At 44.8% G+C, this 20,118-nt stretch overlaps 3 protein-coding genes across 6 annotated transcripts in view; 2 read left to right on the top strand and 1 right to left on the bottom strand.

Moving 5' to 3' along the window:
* The first annotated feature begins 10 nt into the window (after positions 1–10).
* On the top strand, positions 11–12,026 carry APTX (aprataxin). 4 transcript variants are annotated; one of them, XM_065657805.1, is made up of 8 exons: positions 11–189; positions 1,347–1,483; positions 2,417–2,463; positions 4,922–5,251; positions 6,748–6,807; positions 9,574–9,800; positions 10,631–10,734; positions 11,053–12,026. In XM_065657805.1, the coding sequence occupies exons 2-8, from the start codon at positions 1,354–1,356 to the stop codon at positions 11,202–11,204; spliced, it is 1,050 nt and encodes a 349-aa protein (XP_065513877.1). In that variant the 5' UTR covers positions 11–189; positions 1,347–1,353; the 3' UTR covers positions 11,205–12,026. The 4 variants fall into 4 exon arrangements, with proteins under 4 accessions (XP_065513877.1, XP_065513874.1, XP_065513876.1 ...); XM_065657802.1 differs by having other exon boundaries at positions 11,050–12,025; XM_065657804.1 differs by lacking the exon at positions 11–189 and adding an exon at positions 372–437 and having other exon boundaries at positions 11,050–12,026.
* ELP1 (elongator acetyltransferase complex subunit 1) overlaps positions 11,658–20,118 on the bottom strand; it is a 38,385-nt gene continuing 29,924 nt past the window's right edge. Inside the window, exons 34-36 of the mRNA XM_065657800.1 lie at positions 18,476–18,630; positions 17,409–17,487; positions 11,658–16,545 (exon numbers count right to left, since the gene is read on the bottom strand). Of these exons, the coding sequence (XP_065513872.1) occupies positions 16,478–16,545; positions 17,409–17,487; positions 18,476–18,630 (302 nt within the window). The 3' untranslated portion in view covers positions 11,658–16,477. The remainder of the gene's footprint in view (positions 16,546–17,408; positions 17,488–18,475; positions 18,631–20,118) is intronic.
* Positions 12,648–14,195, top strand: LOC136002596 (actin-like protein 7A). Its single transcript, XM_065657801.1, has one exon. The coding sequence runs from the start codon at positions 12,784–12,786 to the stop codon at positions 13,954–13,956; it is 1,173 nt and encodes a 390-aa protein (XP_065513873.1). The 5' UTR covers positions 12,648–12,783; the 3' UTR covers positions 13,957–14,195.

The following is a 20,118-nucleotide window of genomic DNA, read 5'->3' on the forward strand; positions in this document are numbered from 1 at the left end:
CGGGCGGAGGCGGTGGGCGGGCGCCAGGGCACCGTGTGGCTCCGGCTGCGCCGCCTGCGTGTCGCGGAGCAGTCGCTGCTGCGTCCGGCTACGCGTGTGAGCCTGACAGGCCCTACCCGCGCCGCTTCCCACGCCCCGCGCTGCCGGCGCGAGGCCGTTCCGCGCGGGGAGGCACCGAGCTGCAGGCGGGTACGCGGCAGGCAGCCTGTCCGCCGCCTTTCCGGCCCCCGCTCCCCATCGCCCCGCGGGCCTGGTCACCGCCGGGGCGGGGTTACCGCGCGGGCCGCCCGGCCCCCGCTCCGCACATGGCGCCTGCGCCGAGCCGCGGCTCCCGCTGCGCCGCGCGCGGGCTCGGTGCGCGTGCGCCGGGCCGCGCGGGGATACGCTGCAGCAGCCGGTTGGCTGGCCCGGCCGCGGCGCCGGCGGCAGCGCGCGCGGTGAGGCGGGGGGCGGCGTTGCCATGGGGACGGGCCCCGGCGCCCCTTCGTTCCTGGGGCCCAACGGGCCCGGAGAGCGCTCGACCGCCCGCGGGGGATCCCTCGCGTCCGCATCGGCTGCGCGGTGCTGGCGGCCGTGGCTTTGCGCCAGCCCCCGCCCCGGGTGGTCGGGCACCGAGGGTAATGGCGGCTCCCCCAGGCGGGGTGTACAGTGAGCACCGGAGGGGCCCGGCCTGACCGGCGGCCCGGCCGGGACGTGCGGCGGGCTGGGCCTCACCGCCCGCCTCACGTTTCTGAGTGTGTGACAGTGCTGGCGGTGCACTGGGACGGAGAGTTGCTTTCCACACCACAGAGCTGGGAGGAAGAGCACTCAGCACCCAGCACCAGGCAGGGAGGAGGGTGTGGGATCTTTGCTGTCCGGGTCAAATTTGTGTAAAGTTGAGTGTCCAGTTTCATAGCATGGTCCGTCTGCAGATTGCTGCCAAATGAAGCTGTCCGCCTCTTTTGCCCTCTCTGCCTTCTGCTGCTTTCTTTGTGTTGGTGTGTGAGTTAATCTCTCAGATCAACTCCTATTCAGTGGCAAACAAACCAGTTTTGTGGGAAGGCTTTTCTGTCAGTTGCAACTGTTGGTCCAATTGATTTTTCCTACACATCATCCGTGGATGTGAGAACATATGGTATATGTAGAAGAAAGGAAACTAGCATTACCTTTTAAACTGCAACTTGCTCTTAGATTATGCTAGTGTTAATGATATGCTTTGCCTTGAATTTCAGAAACATGAACCTAGTTAGCAGAAGTGACTCAGCTAATGAATGGGCTGACAGCAGAATTCCTGGACCCCGTTCCACAGGAAGGTGACCCATTGGGAAGCTGCATTATAGTAACATACTGTTTGTTTTGCTGTATAGCACAGTGATGCGTGTATGCTGGCTCGTGGGGAAAGAGAAATGCAGTCAGCGTGTGAAACTGCCACACTTGGAAGCAGTGGTAATTGGACGTGGGCCAGAGACTGGGATAACGGATAAGAAGTGTTCACGGCAGCAAGGTAAGGTTTAGCTCAAATCCCGCTTTCTACATGGAGCAGCAGCCAAACTTGTGAAGAGAGTGAGACAGAAATACAGCACTCTTGTTTATGAGTAATCATCATTCTTCTGTTTGGCTAAATTACAGTGAAGGTAACAAACCAGTGTTTTGGCCTAATTCTTAAGACTGCTTTGAGCAGGGTCTAAATGGGAAATCAAAGTTTTTCCTTGAAATCTAAGCAGGTGTTCCATATGCTTGCTTTTACAGTCACTGCCGTATGGTCTCCTTTCTCTGCATGGTCCCTAGTGTTGCCCAATTCTTGAAGTCATCAAGCTTTTTTAATAAGCACTTATGGAGATCTCTAGGTCCTAAAAAATCAGAGGAGACATGTAATAGGAAGTTTACTGTAGTAAACTAAGGCATTGAACCATAACATGAATCCCCAGGCCCACAGTTACGTTCCACTGCCTGCACTCTTTGTGAGTGACACTTCGTTTTCCTACTCTTCCACCAGCTGATTTTTAGTATGACTTGTTATTTTAAAGATGCACTGGGAGAAGATATAAAACTATCTGTGATCTATAAAGTACTCCCCTTTGCATCTTCTGCACCTTATCTTTCTTCCCTCTGGACGCAGTCCTGTTCCATGCCTGGTGAGGGCTGATGAGAATAGCAAAAACTTCCACAGATTTCACCTTTATTCTGAAGCAATTTTGCTGATCCGTGATGTGAAATACTCAGGTGTGACTCAGTGTATGAGTTGGTTCTGTTTTACCTGTGGTCCTGGAAACAGAGGATGAGGTGGAAGTATTCTTTGTGTACAGATCAGCCTCAGAAGGTAGCAGGTCTTAAAATACAGGAGCGTTTTCTGCAAGGGGTGGTTCAGCAGAGTTCTGGCCTTTGTATTTATACTGTTCTGTGACACTTTGTTCTTTCTTTCTTTCTTTCTTTCCAGTTCAGTTAAAAGCAGACTGTAACAAGGGTTATGTCACAGTTAAGCAGGTATGTTTTTAAATGTACAATATTTCTCATACTTACTGGGATGGTGGTTGTACTTAAACTCCACAAATGCCACAAGTGATGATTCTGATCAGCAGGACTGAAAGGCCTGAAGCTGTTTTATGACGAAGGAGAGCACAGTGAATGGTCCTCAGAAGGGATCTGTCTTTTTCGTGTATGTGTACCTCAGTGTAAAGACTGCACTATTCTTTACAAATATTCTCCAGTCTCAGACAGAGAAGACTTTCAGCATCAGGGCACACTGTTGTGAATCCTCAGTCTATTTTTCCAGGCACTATGTTTGGGAGATTCTGGAGGTCTTCCCCTAAACTTGCCATCCTGCCTTAAATGTCTGAGCTGAGGCAGCCCTTCACTTAAGGTCGAACTGGTTCTTGTGTTAATGGGATGGGGCAGTTGTGGAAGGTTTTTGTTTCGATGTCTGATAGAGCCAAAGGTGTGGTCACCTCTGGGAAGTGACAGGACGTGAGGCAGCACTGCAGGCATCCTCATGTACTAACTGGATGGATGTAGGCCTACTCTCATGAGGACCAGTACAGCAGAGATAATATGAAGGGAACATGCTCTGTCTTCAGGTGCTGGGGCATGTGTGTATGCCCGCAGCATCAGCGTGTGTGGACAGCACATCAGTGTGTTCTGTCTACTGAGGAGGAATGTCTTCTGTCAAAACAGCCCCAGTGCTCAGTAAGCACACAAACCCCACCAGTATCTGGTGAATCCAGCAAAGATGTCTCAGACAGTTTTTCACAGAAATCAGCCTTAGCTGCAATTTGAGTGCCATGTTACTGGAATCTCAGGGCTGGGAATATTTTCTGGTGGTGGATGTGAGCATGTTTTCACTGCCTGCTCTAGAGTTGCTTCCCAGGTGGTATGTGTGCATCACAGGGTTCCAGTGCTCAGTTGTTTGATCGTATATTGGAGGGTGTGTATTGTACTTGACATGAGTGAACTGTGGACTGATGAGATTCTGGATGGAATCAGGCAGGTGCTTCATCGTAGTGAATGCCAAGCAATGAGAGGCACAGTACCATCTTGTGAAACAGGCAGGTATCGCAGCGACAAAGCTATAGGAACATTCTGCGACAGAGTTTATCAGTTTCAGGGAAGAGCTGGTTTCCTAAAGCTTGTTTCATGCATAAACGTTAAGCAAAAGCATTTGGTGAAGTTGGAGACTCCTGATTTCCCTAGGGTCACCCTCTTGATCAGGCAAAATCCATCTATCAAGCAGTCACTCTAGGTAGCCCAGGCCACTTTGTGTTACTAAGTATGCCTGAGACACAGGAAGAGGTATTGCTTTTCAATTATCATCTAAAGTTCAGGTGACTTCTCAGTCTTTAAACAGTGTTTTGAGAGGAAAATCATTTTAGAGTTGCATAGTTTCATAAAGTGATGAAATGAGAGGCAGGTAAAAATTTGACCTTGCTGTCCTAATTTTCTGCTAGTACAGAATAAATAGTAAAGTTGGTTTCGTTTAAGACCCAAAATGAAAATAAGGGCATTAAAATACAGGTAAGCTGGTATATATACTACTTCGCATAAGCTGAGGTAGACAGAGAGGTTTATCCTCTCTTGAGGGAACAGGAAAGTGTTGTCACCATGTTTGAACACAGTCTTCTCTGGGCTGGAGAAGGCTTATCACATTTGCCTTGGCAAAGGAGGAAAAGACAGGAGCAAGGAGCTGATCCTTGTGAAGTGGACTCTTCTAGGGGCTCAGAGATACTTTCTTCCTGAGGTTTTATGTATGTATTTATTTATTTATTTTTATTTTTTTGTTTTTCTACTGTGCAGGAGGGAGTGGGTTGCAAGTGTTAGCAGTGGACTATGCTTGGTGAGCCAGTGGTTTTGAGCCTGAACGCTGTTCTCTCTTGAAATGAGCCACAAGAGTGTGCTTGTGTAATTGAAGGCAAATGTGTTGATGAGATGGCATTTGGTAGGAACAGAAAACAAAATGTAGGAAAAAGGAGAAGAAAGATAAACTCATTTGAAAACAGGAATTTTCTGGGGATGATTGGACCGAAATAATTAGTTAAAACTACTCATACTCTTCAGAAATAATTGTTACTAAAGCTGTTATTATTTTAACAGTTTTTTAATAGGGTTGTTTTGTTTGTTTGTTTGTTTGTTTGTTTGTTTTTGAGCACGTGGCATAGGTCTCGCTGTAACTGTGTAGCCAGCTGGTGCAGAGCTGTGGGGTCCCTGTGGCACCGTGCCCCTGAGGGTTGTGCACTGACAGCTGTGATTGCCATACTGGGCTGTATGGAGGTGTCTCCAGCATTGGACCTCCCTGATCCTCTAGAGTGGGCTGATGTGGGCAGGGAGTGCTGTGAATACAAAACACATTTGCTTTACAGGGTCCTGATACTCCAGGACAATGGGGCAGTGGTTGGTGATTCCAGTTACAACACCATTTGCTATTTTTTTTCCCTTTTTCTCCCTACCAAAGATAGGAGTTAACCCAACTAGTGTTGATCTTGTGGATATTGGCAAAGATGAAGAGGTAAAAATGAAGCCAGGCCAAGTTCTTCACATTGTGAATAAACTTTACCCCTTCATGGTGCAATTTGCTGAAGAGTCAGGGAAAATTGTTACAGAAGCAGAAGAGAACATAAAAACCAAGAAGACGCCACGTGAGGACTCCTGTGAGAATGACGATGTAGAGCTTGTGCCCAGGAAAACAATGAAGGTGGAGGTGGTGGATACACGAGGCAGTTCTGCAAATCCCAAACTAAGCAATACTGGTGTGTCTCCACATGAAGGAACTTCGACCAAAAAGGCAAGTACATCAGTAATAGTACTTGTGCTTTTCCTCCTGGGGTTGTCTCCTTCATTAGGGCTTTTGTTGTTTACTTTTGTGGGTACTACTGATGGAGAAGCATCTCAGGTGAACACAAATCCTGAGAGTATTCAGAGCATGTGAGCTGATGTCTGCTGTGGCAAAGGCTCTGCTCCTGAAATAACCTGAGAAAGTTACCTGGGACCCATTCTGGCCTGAGCTGGGGGTGGGTGGGTGTGAAGGAGCTTGTTTGTAGCAAGTGAGGATTTAATCTCTGGTTCTTGTTACAGTTTCTGCTTAGAAGGACAGTCCATGTGAACTCAGTTTACCTGGATTCACACAGGAATACTGTGCTGCCTTTTGAGATGAAATCTGCTTTGTTAGAAATAGAGCAGTGGTTATCTAAAAGCTTATGCACATAGAATGGAGTAACTTGACCTTTTTTTTCTTTTTAATTGCTTTTTTTCCCCCTCCTGGTTTGGTCATTCGTTGTGGTAGAACCATGTTTACGTTAATGAATGTTACCAGCCAAAATCTTTGGAAAGGGAGTTTTTAGTCCCTGATGACATGGACAAAATAGAAGACTGCTTAATGCATCTGGAACTGTAACAGTGCAGTTCCTGGAAGAGAAGGCACAGAAATTAAATGGCTCAGGACAAAATTTCAGTCCCAGGTTGTGGCGGGTTGACCACTTACTTCATTTGTTAACTCAAGCTAGTTATATTAGGGCCAGATTTGTGGTGGTATGAGGGGGGAGACAGGATGATTCACACTGTTCCTCTGTCAGCACTATAATAATGTTTGAACATCTTCCTCTATAAGAATATGATGAAGATAATTGTTGATAAAGCTTGTAAAGTGATCCAAGCAGATAAAACATTATCTGCTTTGAAAAAAGTACACTTATTCCACTTTCTATTAGGTGTTTGGTAACCAAGTTAAGAGATATCTGCTAGTGTTGGCTTGATCTTCACGTGCCTTTCTTGTTTTTTGTGCAAGCCACTTCTTGCACAATATAAACAAATAAATACATCTAAGAGTAGGGCCACACACCACAACCACTTTTTTGTTCTATGCAGAGCAGCATGATAGGACAGTTAACAAAGATCCTTGTAATTCCTTTGGCCTTTGTGATCCATGAAGCAGAGGGTCTTTTTGTAAAATAATATGTCATTAATAGTAATCAAGGAGTGTGCCACAACATTTGTGTGCAAATTATTAAATTCAAACAGATCCAGAACTCCCTGTTGTTAAATTTCCAACATTTCAAAGACTGAACTTTGAATCTTAACAGCATCTTGTTAAAAGTTTTCAAAAGTAGTTTTGTGGGGGCAGTTGGAGCAGGTGTGTTGGCATTTATAGAAAGGAAGTAATTTAGCTGTGATTCAGCTATTATTGTGCTGTTGTGTAATAACTAAAGTACTTAACTGAATGCTTTAAAACATATAATTGATTTCTTAATTCTCTTTTGAAATATTTTTCCTTGTGTGCTTTAGGAACATTTAGGCCACTGGAGTCAGGGTCTGAAGAGCTCCATGCAAGATCCAAAAATGCAGGTGAGAGCTCTACACTTGTACTCTACAGTAGTTCCTGTCTGACAAAGTTAAATGAGCTTTCTTTCATCCTTCTGCAGTTTACTTTAATGGTCTGATTAACCAGTGGAGTACTGCATAAGGTCGAAATTGTACTTGCATCTCTGTGGTTGCATTAATTTGGGAGTCTCTACTATTAATATGCTGATTTTGCAGAACGTCATTATCTTAATTATCTTTGAGCTCTCTACATTGTCAAATTCAGCCAACAGATTTCAAAAAGGTTGTTGGGAGAGCAGGCAAGCAGTGCAGTTGCTCTGGTTCCTTGAGGAAACAACTAAAATGAGGCTCTGTGGTTTGAAGCTGAGCAAGCAGTGGAGGTTCCTGTTTTTGAGCAGTCAGCATTGCCTTCTCCCCAAGCCTGGCGCAGTTTCCTGGTTCACAGCGAACTCTTCACTGCAACTCTGTGCCAACTGGCAGGATGTGACCCCTGGCTCCTCCTCCTTTTCTTTGTGCCAACAGGAATTTCCTGGATGGTTTCTTTTATTCTTTTGCAGATTCTCCAGAGGTACCACCCTCCTTCTTTTTCCCTGTGGTTGCATAATGGTTGTCCTTGAGCTGTTTTTTTGTCATCTGCTGTCTGCTTTTGGGGAGCTCACAAGAAAGATGCAGAAATCTGACAGATGTATGGCTAAAGTGTATACGCATACTCTTGTATTCTAAGAGCCCCGAGAGAATCTGCCCTATCCTTGCATAGAACCTACTTTCATTTTAAGTTATGGAAAATATGTAGACAACTCCTCAAAAACAGGCTTTTTAGCTGAGCTCCAAAATAGGGAGAATGCTCTCCATCAGTATTCCAGTGTCTGGCAGAGTATGGCCTGAAGCTTGTGTCCATTGAGCTTGGGTTTTTGCTGGCTGGCTGCTGCATGGCCACTTTAACATCAGAGATGTGTTTTTCCCTTTGTACTTCTCAGCAAGAGTATCTGTCCAGGAGGATGGATGTCACAGACACCTGGGATACTTGGTCCTTGAAATCACTGAATAATTTCAGTTGGAAAAGACCTTTGGAGGTCACCAGGTCTGACCACTTGAACTCAGTGTGACTGCCACAGCCTTTGTTTGAGTTGAGGTGGTCTCTAAGGGTGAGGATCCCATGGCCTCACTGCACCCCTTCAGGTTATGATCACCCTCAGGCTGAAAATAATTTCCTTGATAACTGATCAGAAGGTCCTTATTTCTTGATTTTTTTTTTTTTTTTTAATTAGTTCAAGGCTAGAGTGTTGAACTCTGTAGAGTTCTAGGAGCACTGGATGCCTGTTCCCCTGGAAATGCTGGCAGTTTCAAATGAGGCTTTTTATGAGGAATGATAAAGCTATTGAAATACTTGCTTACTTTTAAAATATGAAGCTTAATCTTTATCCCTTAAGCAGAATTTCGTATAACACTTTCCAAGACAGTGCTTTCTTGACTTAAAAGATAAGCTGGATTTGCAGTTGTTCTTTGAATGTTAGAACACAAAGAACTGTTTGTGACTTAATGTGAGCTTTATTAGTTGTGGTTCTGAACTAAACACACAAACAACAGAACTCCTATCTTTGTTTTTTAATCAAATATTAAATAAATGACAGTATTTCTTTCTTTGAAAATACTTGATCATGATGCCATTCCCACTGGCTGCACATGCAGACACTAGTGTGTGTAAATAAAAATATGACATCATCACCAGTCTTGCTGCTGAAAGAATCGGTCCTGTGATTTGTGTGCTGATAAAATTGTAATCTTCCTTCCTGTAGAGCAAGACTGATCAGCTCTGTATATAAACATACAAGAATAATTATCGAAGATGACAAAGACATCATCTATCTCTCACCAATAGATTAGCTACTAAAAGATCAGAGACACAGCATGTAGGTTCTGCCTCAGAACCTGGCAGATTTTTATTGCCAGGGCCAGGTTGTCCTCCCTGTCTTCCACATGTTTTGCTGCTGTTTCTCTTCATCAGCTGTATCAAATTGTTGCAAAAGGCAAAGCAAAATGGAAACAGGGGAAGAAGGGCATGATAGACAGGAATCTGTCCTTTTTGTGAGTGTTCTTAGTAAGTAGCACATTGGGTAGCATGAACTGGAATAGCTCACACTTGAATGTTTTTGTCTTTGCTGGCGGAGGTCTGCAGTGCTGAGCACGCCACGTGTAGCACCTCTGAGACTTGCGTTTCTCTCCAGAAATCTGCAAAGGATGAGGCAGTCCAGTGCATTTGTACGTGCTCTGTATTGAGCACAGTGCTGTGACTTTTGTTTCAGTAACTGCAGAGCTTGAATGTAGCCTGACAGAAGCAGAGTTTCCCAGACATCACTGATATCTGAATCCAGGTGATTTTCAAGAGAGTTTGTATCCACCTGTAGCAAAGCTTAACTTATTGCTATGTAAGAACAAAAAGCTTTTTCCTGAGAGTATATAAAGAGGGATGCTAGAACATCTTTCTGTAGCTGCCTGGTGCATGGTATGGAAGAGGACACATATTCTGGACCAGCTTAGTTCTGGGAGAAGTCCTCCTTGAAGTGGAAAGCTCTGCTGCTTGATATTTGTTCCCATCTAGTAATCTTTCCTGGCTTTTTTTTTCTGGCAGTCCCAGTTGCGCTAGCAACACATAACATGTGCTTAGGGACTTCTGTGACCGCAATGGGTTGTGCAGATGGATAACATCTCAAAATCCACTAAATATAGTGCTTATAGGACTAAGATATTTAGCCTTCAATCAGTAAATAATCTAGTTATTTGTTTTGCAAGGTTTACAAAGATGAAAAGACTGTAGTCATCAAGGATAAATATCCCAAAGCACGTTACCACTGGCTTGTCTTACCATGGGACCCCATTTCAAGCCTCAAGTCAGTCACCAGGGACCATCTTGAACTCCTGGAACATATGCATGCAGTTGGGCAAAAAATGATTGAACAGTGCCCTGACAAAGAGAGTCTGGAGTTCAGACTGGGTTACCATGCTATCCCCAGTATGAGGTAAGAGCTATATGTGTCGTCAGGTGGAGACCCCCTTCTTCCAGTTATACAGATTTGCAGCTAAATCTGTAACATCATCTGGCATTGCTAAAGAGCAACTAATCCTCCTAACACTACCAGTGGTTCGGTGTCCAAGTCCTTTGGGTGCGGCCCTGCACACAATGCTGTGTACATGCAGATGGGCTAAGCAGGTGTCTTGGGGCTGCTGGGAGATGCCTGTTGGGTTCCCCCAGCAGAGGCCTGTGGCTGGGGCTGCAGCACACCTCTGGTCTGGTCCCAGCGAAAGAGGCGGTGCTGCCAATGGCCAAGTGCACCAGTCTGCGAGTGGAGAGTGAATCTCAAGCCTATCGAGTCCTGCCTGATGCTAGGCAAAGATTTGAGCTTTGTGTGTAAATAAGTCCAGATCTTGCAGCATCCAAATGCCTGTGGGTATTGCAGTCAGTGTTCCTAAATTGTTCTCCAGTTCTTGGATGAAGCTTTGAATTACTGATCCAGTCCCATTCACATACTCTACAAAATTTAAACCTCTGTTTTATTAAAACCACTGTTTCTGCCTTTTTGGAAGCTAGCAGGAATACAGACTGTAGTCAGGGGCCAATGGAATATGCAGAGTAGTGACCTTCACTGTCCAAGTGAAATGCTTGGCATGAGACAGTGCTGCCAGGACTGACTGGGTTTGTTCTGTCACAGGACTGTGGGTCAAACACGATCAGGCTGGCCCATAAGGCTGGCAGTCCTGCTCTGCTGAGTCACCTTTGCAACTGATACTACTGCAACAGAACTTTGAGCATTAACATTATTCTTCTCTCTTATCTACATATTTGTTTCAGTCAGCTGCATTTGCATGTAATCAGCCAGGATTTTGATTCTCCAGCCCTGAAAACAAAAAAGCACTGGAACTCTTTTACTACAGACTACTTCTTAAACTCTCAAGGTAATGATTAGAAAAGGGATTTCATAACACATAGTCCTGTTTTTGGCTTCTGGCTTTGGGCTTTTTTTCCAAACAAATCTGTAAGCCATACATTCTATTGTAATAAGAGAAAGGTTTAATGTAATTTCAGATACTGGGGAATAGCACTAAGTAAAAGTCAACCGAATTTTGTGACTGGTTTAGATTAGAATGCAGTCATGCCATGCTGTGCATGCGAACCAGCATCCAGAGATTCTGCAGTGTTGTGTGTTCCATCATGCTACATGGTCCCAATACCTCTGGTCTCTCCTTTTTTTTTTCTTTTTTTTTTTTCAGAAGTGATGGAGATGGTAAGAAGCAAGGGAAAAGTGATGGTGAAAGATCATGTCTCTGAACTTCTCAAATTGCCCCTCAGATGCCATCGTTGCAAACAACAGCTGTCCACTATCCCACAGTTAAAGGAACATCTCAGGAAACATTGGCCAAAATGACTTTGCAAGAAATCATCTTACAACCTGTCTTCAGATTTTTGCCTAAAACAAAGACCTCAAAATGTTAGTGGCTGTGTATGTTTTCTGTTAACTGGAATGACAAATGTAATGTGGGAAAAAATGGCCTGGAAACAGCTGCATACTAACTTTCTAATAGGTGTGTTTGCAGCTTTGTTGTGGTATTGCCACGCTAATCTGTATGACAACTGGAGTCTGTAAGAAGCATTTAGTTTGAATGAAAGGATTTATTTTAATTCAGAAGCTGAGTAGGTTTCTACTGAGAAAGGAAAGAAACAATGAAATTGAGGTCTTCTGCTTGTAACTGGAGTTTCTCTTAAGTGATAATGTTGTAGAGGCTGGTGGGGCTGACAGTAAAGCTGTCAAAGGAGTGGGAAGCAGCATGAGCTACAGCATCCCACAGCACTGTGCCACAGCATAGCTTTAAGATCTTGGTGCTGCTGAAATTCTCTTTAGCTATGGAGCAGGCATTGCCCCTTGCCAGGGCAGTCACTACTTGGGCTCTAAGAGGGGCAGCCTGTTTCTTCCATGTACAAGGATGTATTTAATTGTCATCAAGACATGAACTCCCTGATAGGCAGCAGAGCAACAGTCATAAAAACCTGGGTTCAGAACTGGTTTGTGGGGTTCAATTTCATTCTAAACCCAGCTTTGACTTGTTTAGTAAGATGCCTTCTGGGTGAAATGGCTTTCAGTAAAAGAGCACACAGAGCTTTTGTTTTACAAGGAAAATGCTGCTTGTAATTCTTGATAAGATACTGTGTGGGACAAGGGTGTCCTTCTGTGCCCCCATGCAGCAGTGTGTTACTACACACACAGATGGGGCAATAGTGACCTGTTGCTGCTGGAAAAAGAACAAAGATGTTCCTGTGGTGGAAAAGGCAACAGTTAAGGGTGAGGGGTTTGCCGTGGCCTAATTTCATATAAGAGTCACGCTTTAGTTTTTGCTGACGCCAGTAATATTATGCTTTAATTTAGAAAGTAAAACTTGAAAATAATGCCAGATAAACAATGACAAAAGCACAGCCAGTCTAGGGATTCACTCAACAGTCAAACCAGGGCTTCACATGGCCCCAGAGTTGAAGTAGCGCTAATGCTTAGCAACAGGCACTGTTTTGGACCAAAAGCAGTTGCAGATGCTGGAGAACCATGGTCTTCCTCATGTGGCAGATGCAGGCCAGAATGGAAGCCACGCAGCTTTACAGTTAAAATGCACTGTTCATGCCCCATGGCCCATCACATCTGAGTGGGTGTCATGTTTTTTAGTACCTCTTGGAACAGGTCCAAGAGAAGCACAAGCACCTGCAGTCCACCTGTATACAATAGGTGGGCAGCCAAGTCACACTTGTCATATGCTTGCACGGGGTGCACTGGTTTCTGAGGGGCAAGCCTGTGTATGATGTCATAAGTCAGTGGCATCAGTAGAACCGCTGCCGTGCTCCAGGCACGTGTCAGCTGCTTGTGCTGACCCCAGCTGGAGTGGTGGCAGGGCAGTGCTGCCAAGAAGCACGTCCAGCACTTGCTGTGTGAAGTCGCAGCTGGACAGAATAAGGCTGCAAGAATGGCAGCAGCCGCCATAAGTCATTTGAAACCTGAAACGGACAGCCATGTATCTGCAACAAAGGGTAGTGTCAAGGCCAGGAAGGAAACTAAAGCAGTAGTTTTAGACATTGGCACTGGTTATTTAAAGTGTGGCTTTGCAGGGGAACCATGGCCTTCCTGCTTTGTTTCATCTATGGTTGCTAAGCCCATATGGGAGACTGGGAGAAATCAAGAAGAAACCTTTGTTGGAAGAGGGCTTCGGAACAGCAGTGTACCCTTCACATTCACCAACCCAATAAAACATGGCATAGTGGAGGACTGGGACTGTGTCCAAGATACTTTGGAGTGTATTTTCCAGGCAGAGTTGAAGATACAGCCAGAGGACCATGCTGTTCTGGTGTCAGTGCCTCCCCTGTGTTCCATCATTGACAAGGGAAAATATGCTGAGATGCTGTTTGAAGGACTTTACATGCCTGCCATCCACATTGCCTACCAGTCCAATTTATCCATGTACTCTTACGGAAAAACCTCAGCTCTCGTGGTGGAAAGCGGCCACGGAGTTTCACATGTGGTTCCCATCTATGAAGGTTATATTTTACGTAGCATCACTAGGACGGTAGATTATGCTGGCTTGGACATCACACGTTATCTCATGCAGTTACTAAATGAGTCTGGAAACACATTTACAGAAAAACAGCTAAACATCGTACAAGATCTCAAAGAGAAGTGCTGTTACACTTCTCTGGACCTTACACGGGACTTGAATTCGCCTCAACGAATGGATTATGAGCTGCCTGATGGACACCTCATCACTGTAGGCAAGGAGAGATGCCTTTGTGCTGAAGCGCTCTTCAAACCAGTGTTATTTGGCTCACAGCAGCCAGGGCTCTTGCAGCTGACACTCAACTGTCTCAAGAAGTGTGATGAGGACCTCAACAAGAAAATGGTGGGGAATATCCTGCTGTGCGGGGGCAGCACTATGATGGAGGGCTTTGCCAACCGCTTCCAGATGGAACTGGCCAGGATGTGTCCCAATGACAACATAATCACAGCAGTGTCCCCTCAAAGAATGTCTTCTGTCTGGATTGGTGGGTCTATTCTGGCCTCGCTCCACTCTTTCCAGGGGCTCTGGGTTCACAGGAGTGAATATGAAGAATGTGGTCCTTCCTGCATTTTTAAGAAGTGCTTCTGAGGAAGACACTGGATGCCTTAGAAAGACCAGCGTTGACAAAGGGTACCTGATTCACTCCAAGAGGACCTCCCTTCCACCCCTTGCTGTAATGAAGAGATTTCTGATGCAGGTGTATTATTTTTGTGATACTGTGTGCCTGAAATATCTTGTGGGTTGTTTTTTGATTTTTATTTATTTATTTATTTATATAATGAAGTTAGCAGAGAGGTGACAAACTTCTTATTCTGATGAGAATCAGTCTTCCATACAGCCATATTTGCTCAAAATTTGGGACATTTCTTAAGCTAACTCAGTATTTATATATTGATGCCATACTTAGATTCCTGATAACTGCATCTGTTTGCAAGAACCTCCACAGAACTCAGAATAGCAAACTCAATGTGTCTGTAAAGACATCAGCAAAGGCAGAATATTTTTCAGGATGACATGCATCACTAACAAAGCAAAAGAGCATCCTAGTAGAAATTAAGGGAAAGCGGACTCTTGGCTGCTGCTGAAAAGCAGCTGAGGTTCAGCAACTGCAGAAGTAGGAAACAGGAGGCAGGACATCCCCCTAGAAGCTCATGGACATTGGGTGCTGCTTACAGCTCTACCACTCCTTTGTCAAAGTTCACTGAGGAGAGAGAGGGGTAGGGGAAGACAATGGAGTCCAGTGATCAATGACAATGTGAATGATTTAGAAGACTGATCTTACATCTGGATGACAGATTTAAGTGATGTTACCTTGATGGGAGAACAGAAAAACATGTTTAAGACCAGAAGGTCTTCAGCTTTGACCATCACCATGACAGAAAAGCAGACGTACCTATATACATACATTAAAGGAACTGCTGTGTGTAGGCACAAGCATGAGCCCTCAATAAGCTGGCAGTTTTTCTTGGGTTCTTTAAAAAGGGAATATCTCTCTAGACAATAGATCAGACTGTGCAAGACCTCAGCATTTCCTGGCATCAGATTTAGGAATGTCAGGAATTAGTGGTGTCAGTGTTGAAACTCAGTTCCAGGGCCAGAGCCCTCCCATACCCTAGAGAGGACCGCAGACTCCCTCATCACCCCTTTCTCCAGATCTGAAAGATGGCTTTTGTATTTCATCTTGGACTATGTTCTGCTACCATTTTGAAGACCCATAGTCCAGTACAACAGTCCTACCCTGCACACCCTTTCATGTGCTTTACCATCTCAAGGCTTTACTCTTGGGAGAATCTCTTTGCAGTGTAATACTTGACAACAGGTGTAAGCCATCCCCACACCACCCAGTGTAGTCCACATAACTCAGAACAGCAGGAATTAATATCACTCCAATGCTTCATGAAACACTGACAAAGGATTGTTTTAACACTCCAAACCCTCAAGGCAGCATGGCACATACAGTGCAAGCCAACATGGCCATCTCAATGTGATGGAGTTCTCGTATCACAAAAACAATGATTTGAAGCACTGGAGACATGCTGATGCCGTGCAATAAGAACACAGCCCATTGCTATGTTGTGAGATACCTCCAACACACAGAAAGTGCCTTGTTTGTGCTGGCATTTTTCCACAGCACCTAACTGAAATAGCTTGCATTGAGTACAGCAGCTGCCAGGCCAAAATTAAAAGAGGGAGAGGTGGACTGCTACCAAAAGGTTTTCAGCCCCACCTGCAGAGCTTGTCCCCTTTCTCTGCTCCCAGGATGGCTGCTATTAATTCTGGAGTCAGATTACATAAGTATTCTGGAGTAAAACCTAATTCTCAGGTATGAGGTTAGATCGGTTTCCAGCTGAAACAGTTCTGCAATAGCACAAGGCATGATCAGGGTACGGCTGCTGATCTGTCAGTGCCATACAGCAGCATTAGCTGATCTTAAACTCAGATAATTAGGACAGTGTTACCCAGCAGTGTGTTACACTGACATTCGCCACCCCCCTGCTTTTTTCATGTTTACCCAAGATCTCCCTGGTGTGAATGACTTTCAGGACATAACAGCTGTTGGTACTGCAGGGTTCACTCTGAGGTAACAAAACGATTCTGATGACTATCTGGTGTTACCAACATCCAGCTTCAACAGAGAAACCACCACTCATTTGTTCAGCAACTACAACAAATTACTATTAATACAGACTTACTGGTGAGATCTCTTAAACCAGGGTGAACAGCTTAAAATGTGACCGACCTGTCATCATGGCAGGTACCATCCACAGGAGGGAGTGATAGGGCAAACAACACTGGTGGGGTTGCTTCATCCAGAAGGGAAGGAACAGTGGTGGGAGACGCTGGATTCAGCCAGCAGCATTCTGAGCTGTACACCCTGTCACTCCCCAGCCTCACAAACCACCTCTGCAGTGGGACGCGAGCAGCTGTCCTCATGACCGTGATGCCATACAGGTCACAGTCACGGCTGCATCTGGGGAGAGACCCTTCACTTGCACAGCCTTAAGAACAGTGTATCAGAAATGCCAGGACAACAATGGTTCTATAAAGATGTAATGACATTATATGAAAAGTTACAGTCCAGAGTCCCTTGGGATTCCTTGGCTTCTAGTTATTGGAGAAGATGCAGTTTCCACTGCAGATTTTTATTGAGTTTTGGTGGAATAAGTAATTCTGGATCTGAAAGAAAAACAGGATAAGTGTCAGAACAGAGGGTAATAGCAATATGGTTTCTTCAGGAGCTCTCAACTACTTAGTTTTCTTTACATCAGAGGACACAGAAGTCTCTGACACATAGTGTTTCCCTTTAGTGACTGATCACCAGCCTGCACAGTAGACTGCCTCCAGCAGAACTGCTTACAGAATTAAATCTCTGGGATAAATCAAGTTCCCTCTCCATTAAGTGTTATTGTTCATAATGAGAACGCAACAATCAGTGGCAGAAAGTAAAGCTGTGTTTGTTCACCAGGAACTGGGACATCATATACAACAGCCAGCTGACTCTGTGTGAATAAGAGGCACAAGGTTTTCTCTGGAGCCAGCCCTGGCAAGTGGCAATAGGCAGGTCATATCTAGAGGTTTATTAGAGGATTTCTCCAGGCAATTCCAAGACTAGTAGGGGAAGAGACTGTAGGACTAGTGGGGAAGACAGCAAAGGAGCATGATAGTCTGTAGCCTGGCCCGGCTGCCAAAGCCAGGTAGAAAAAAATCAGCAGGTAGGTTACCAGCAGAATTATCTAACATATTCCCTAAGAAATCGGATTTCCAATTCCCTTACAACAAACAGACAACACACACACAGGAAGGCAGGAGCGCAATCCAGACAGTACTTTCAGCACACAACTTCAGAGGAAATAAAACCTTGCTAGGATGGCTGTTCACTTGCCACAAAATGGCAGGGTGCATCATAAAGAAAAGCAAGAAACTACCACAGCTGAATAAATGCTACAACTGTTGGGCAGGTATCAATGCTTGGTAACCCTCAAAACCCACTGATCTCACTGACATTTCACACCCGCACCTAACTCAGAGCCTCAACTAACCTTGTACACCAGGAGTCATCATCCTCTTCTGCTGATAGGCAGCCATAATGGTGTTTGAGGTTGAATTGGGTCCCAGGACCTGTGTGAAGAAGCAATACCCATGTTTCAACCTGCACAAAGCAAGACTAAGAGCAGGGATCCTACAAAGAAAACTCTGCTGTTTGTTTCCAAAAGTAGAAGCAGCTGCCTGCAGGAGACCTCACAGTACTAAGTGACCAGGAACACGTGATCAAAGCCCAGTAATGTCTCAGAAAAGTTGACACAGAAGCAGAAAGAGAGAACTGATTTCAGACAGCTTTCTCTGGACACAGAATCCTCACCCCTGCACCTACTTCATTCACAGCACTGTCATGACTTGGCAGGACCACTCTCATGCAAGTGTCAGCAATATTTAAAATTTGTTTGAGAGTCTCAGTTCTCTGTCACATAGAGCAGTTTTAATCTGTCCTTAGAGACTTGTTAATCAGTCGTTAGGGAGAAGATACTGGGGAATATCTTTTGTTCATTATGAATGCTCAGAAACTACCTATAAAGACTTTTGTTTTGGAAGGGAATTAACTGCAGTCCTTGCCATTTCTTTATTCTGCATTAAGCGGAAGCTTAGAAGCCTGACATAACCCTCCTTGCAATAAACTTATGATATACTGGTTCAGACTAAGCTGGCCAGTCTGGTAGCTTTTCACTTCACAACACCAAGTCATAAAAGCTATGCTAACACTTCAACCATCAGGCCTAAAAAAGAAAACAGTGTTCCTATGTTCTAAAAATTGCTTAAGATAGAGCTTACAAAAAGAAGTCACCACCAGGACAAGGTAACACAAGCCTTATGAGACCTCATCGTGTCCAGTGTGGCACTCAGTGCAGGGGACATAGCAGGCTATACTTGTTGTACACATCTAGAGTGTACTGACTTGGCAGGTACTGCACAGAGTATCTGTTCGACCTCTGCAGAAAAAAAGCAGATCTGGAAAGCCAGAGAAGGATTCCTGACTCTTTGCTAGAGAATGCAGAATACTGCTAAATACTTGGCATTGTACAGTAGGCAGGTATTACAGATGAGCACAGACCGGGTTTACAGAGCTCTGCTGCAGGTCTGGAGTCCAGATTTCTGGGATTGAGGTCTCCATCAGCTGCAAAACCTCTTCCAGGGCTTGCTGCAGTGTCCCAGCTTGCTCATCATAACCAAACAACACGAGCTGCTTCAGAAGGATGTGTATGTCTCCTGCAGGAGGGAACAGAAGCAGAAGCAATAGCAATTAACATAGGTATGCTAAATAAACAGCTTTATTTCTCTGGTATCAGGGCACAAGAAGGGAAGCAGCAAATCAGAACCAGTTCTGTTCCTACCCAACTCCTACAGTGCCTAAGCACAAATGTGAGACAAATTGTCACGGCACTGACAAGGTCTCATTTCTCTTCTCCTAAACTTCAAATGTGGAGAGCTCACACTATCACGTGTTCTTCCAGGCATGGAGGCAGATGAACTAAGTCAATGTCCAACACAGACGGTCTTACGAGCCAGGTGGCTTCTCTCCTTGTGTGGCGGATGCACTCGACCTCCTCCAGCCAAACCAGCAGCAGTTTGGTAGAGACTCCAAAGGAGGTAAAGGCCTGACCTGCAGCCGGGCCAGGAACTCCTTTTAGGAAATCCACGAGGAAGCAGAGCGGTACACTGAACATGCACAAGGTGTGGGTGCAAGGAGTCTTGTGTGTATTTTTCCCACTGTATGCAAACTGATTACGAGCCAACCACTTTATTCTCTAAATATGACAGCCTGGATGAGCCTACTTTGAGCTCTCTCTGCTAAAATGCTGGCTGTATGATGATGATCTTTTACTATTCACAGATCACTGGATGAGCCCTTCATATCAATCATTTACCTTAAGTAAATGCGTACTAAAGACAATGAATCACCTAGAATTACAAGGTCATGTGACTTTTCATATAGTGTCTGCTTTACATTACTTAATAAGCTAAATTTGCTGAAATTTTAAAATGTATGTTGTAAAGTTCTGCTCATATTTACCAAATTTCTATCTACTTAATGAAAACAAAGCAGCTACAAACCATCAACATTATCTGCATAATAAGGCCTGGTTTGCACCTTATTGAGAAAAACAGAATTTACTTGGGCAAAAAAGCACCTTCAAGGCCAGCACAAAGCTACAGACCATCAAGAACACCTGCCAGGTAAGGCCTGTTTTGCACTTTGTTGAGGTAAAAAGGATCCATTTGGACAGAATAACACTTTCAAGACCAGCACAAAGTGGCTACGGACTACCAATAACATCTGCAGCTAAACAAACGAGGGCCTGTCTGAAGACACTGAAAGAATCCAATGAGAAGCAAGTAGGCCCCAGACTCCAATATTACTACTGGACTGAATCATCACATGAGGGGCAGGTAAATAGTCTGGAAGGGTATAAAATCCCATGGATTTCTATCCTTGTCTCGGCACCACTGTGAAGGCACTCAGCTCAAGTGGACCCTGCTGCTATAGTACTCCCCCAAATTATTTATTTCTACCAACTCTGATGCCCAAGAGCTTCCTTGGAGAGACCTAGGATGCAGACTTTGGAGCAACTTGACCACCAGGCCCCTGGAGGGGGGTAAGCAGCTTAAGGTGCAGAATCATGAAACTTTGAAATCCTAGCCAAGCCATATAAAGAATCGCGTGTGCACATATAACCCTTTAGTCATAAACACATA

Source organism: Caloenas nicobarica, chromosome Z (genome assembly GCF_036013445.1).
Source record: "Caloenas nicobarica isolate bCalNic1 chromosome Z, bCalNic1.hap1, whole genome shotgun sequence".
NCBI classification, from domain to species: Eukaryota; Metazoa; Chordata; class Aves; order Columbiformes; family Columbidae; genus Caloenas; species Caloenas nicobarica.

Coding starts and splice junctions, on each gene's coding strand:
- LOC136002596 (XM_065657801.1), top strand. CDS start 12,784: ATGGCAGCAGCCGCCATAAGTCATTTGAAACCTGAAACGGACAGCCAT.
- APTX (XM_065657802.1), top strand. CDS start 1,354: ATGCGTGTATGCTGGCTCGTGGGGAAAGAGAAATGCAGTCAGCGTGTG. Junction 5,252..6,747: donor AAGGAACTTCGACCAAAAAG/GCAAGTACATCA, acceptor TGTGTGCTTTAG/GAACATTTAGGCCACTGGAG. Junction 9,801..10,630: donor CATGCTATCCCCAGTATGAG/GTAAGAGCTATA, acceptor TATTTGTTTCAG/TCAGCTGCATTTGCATGTAA.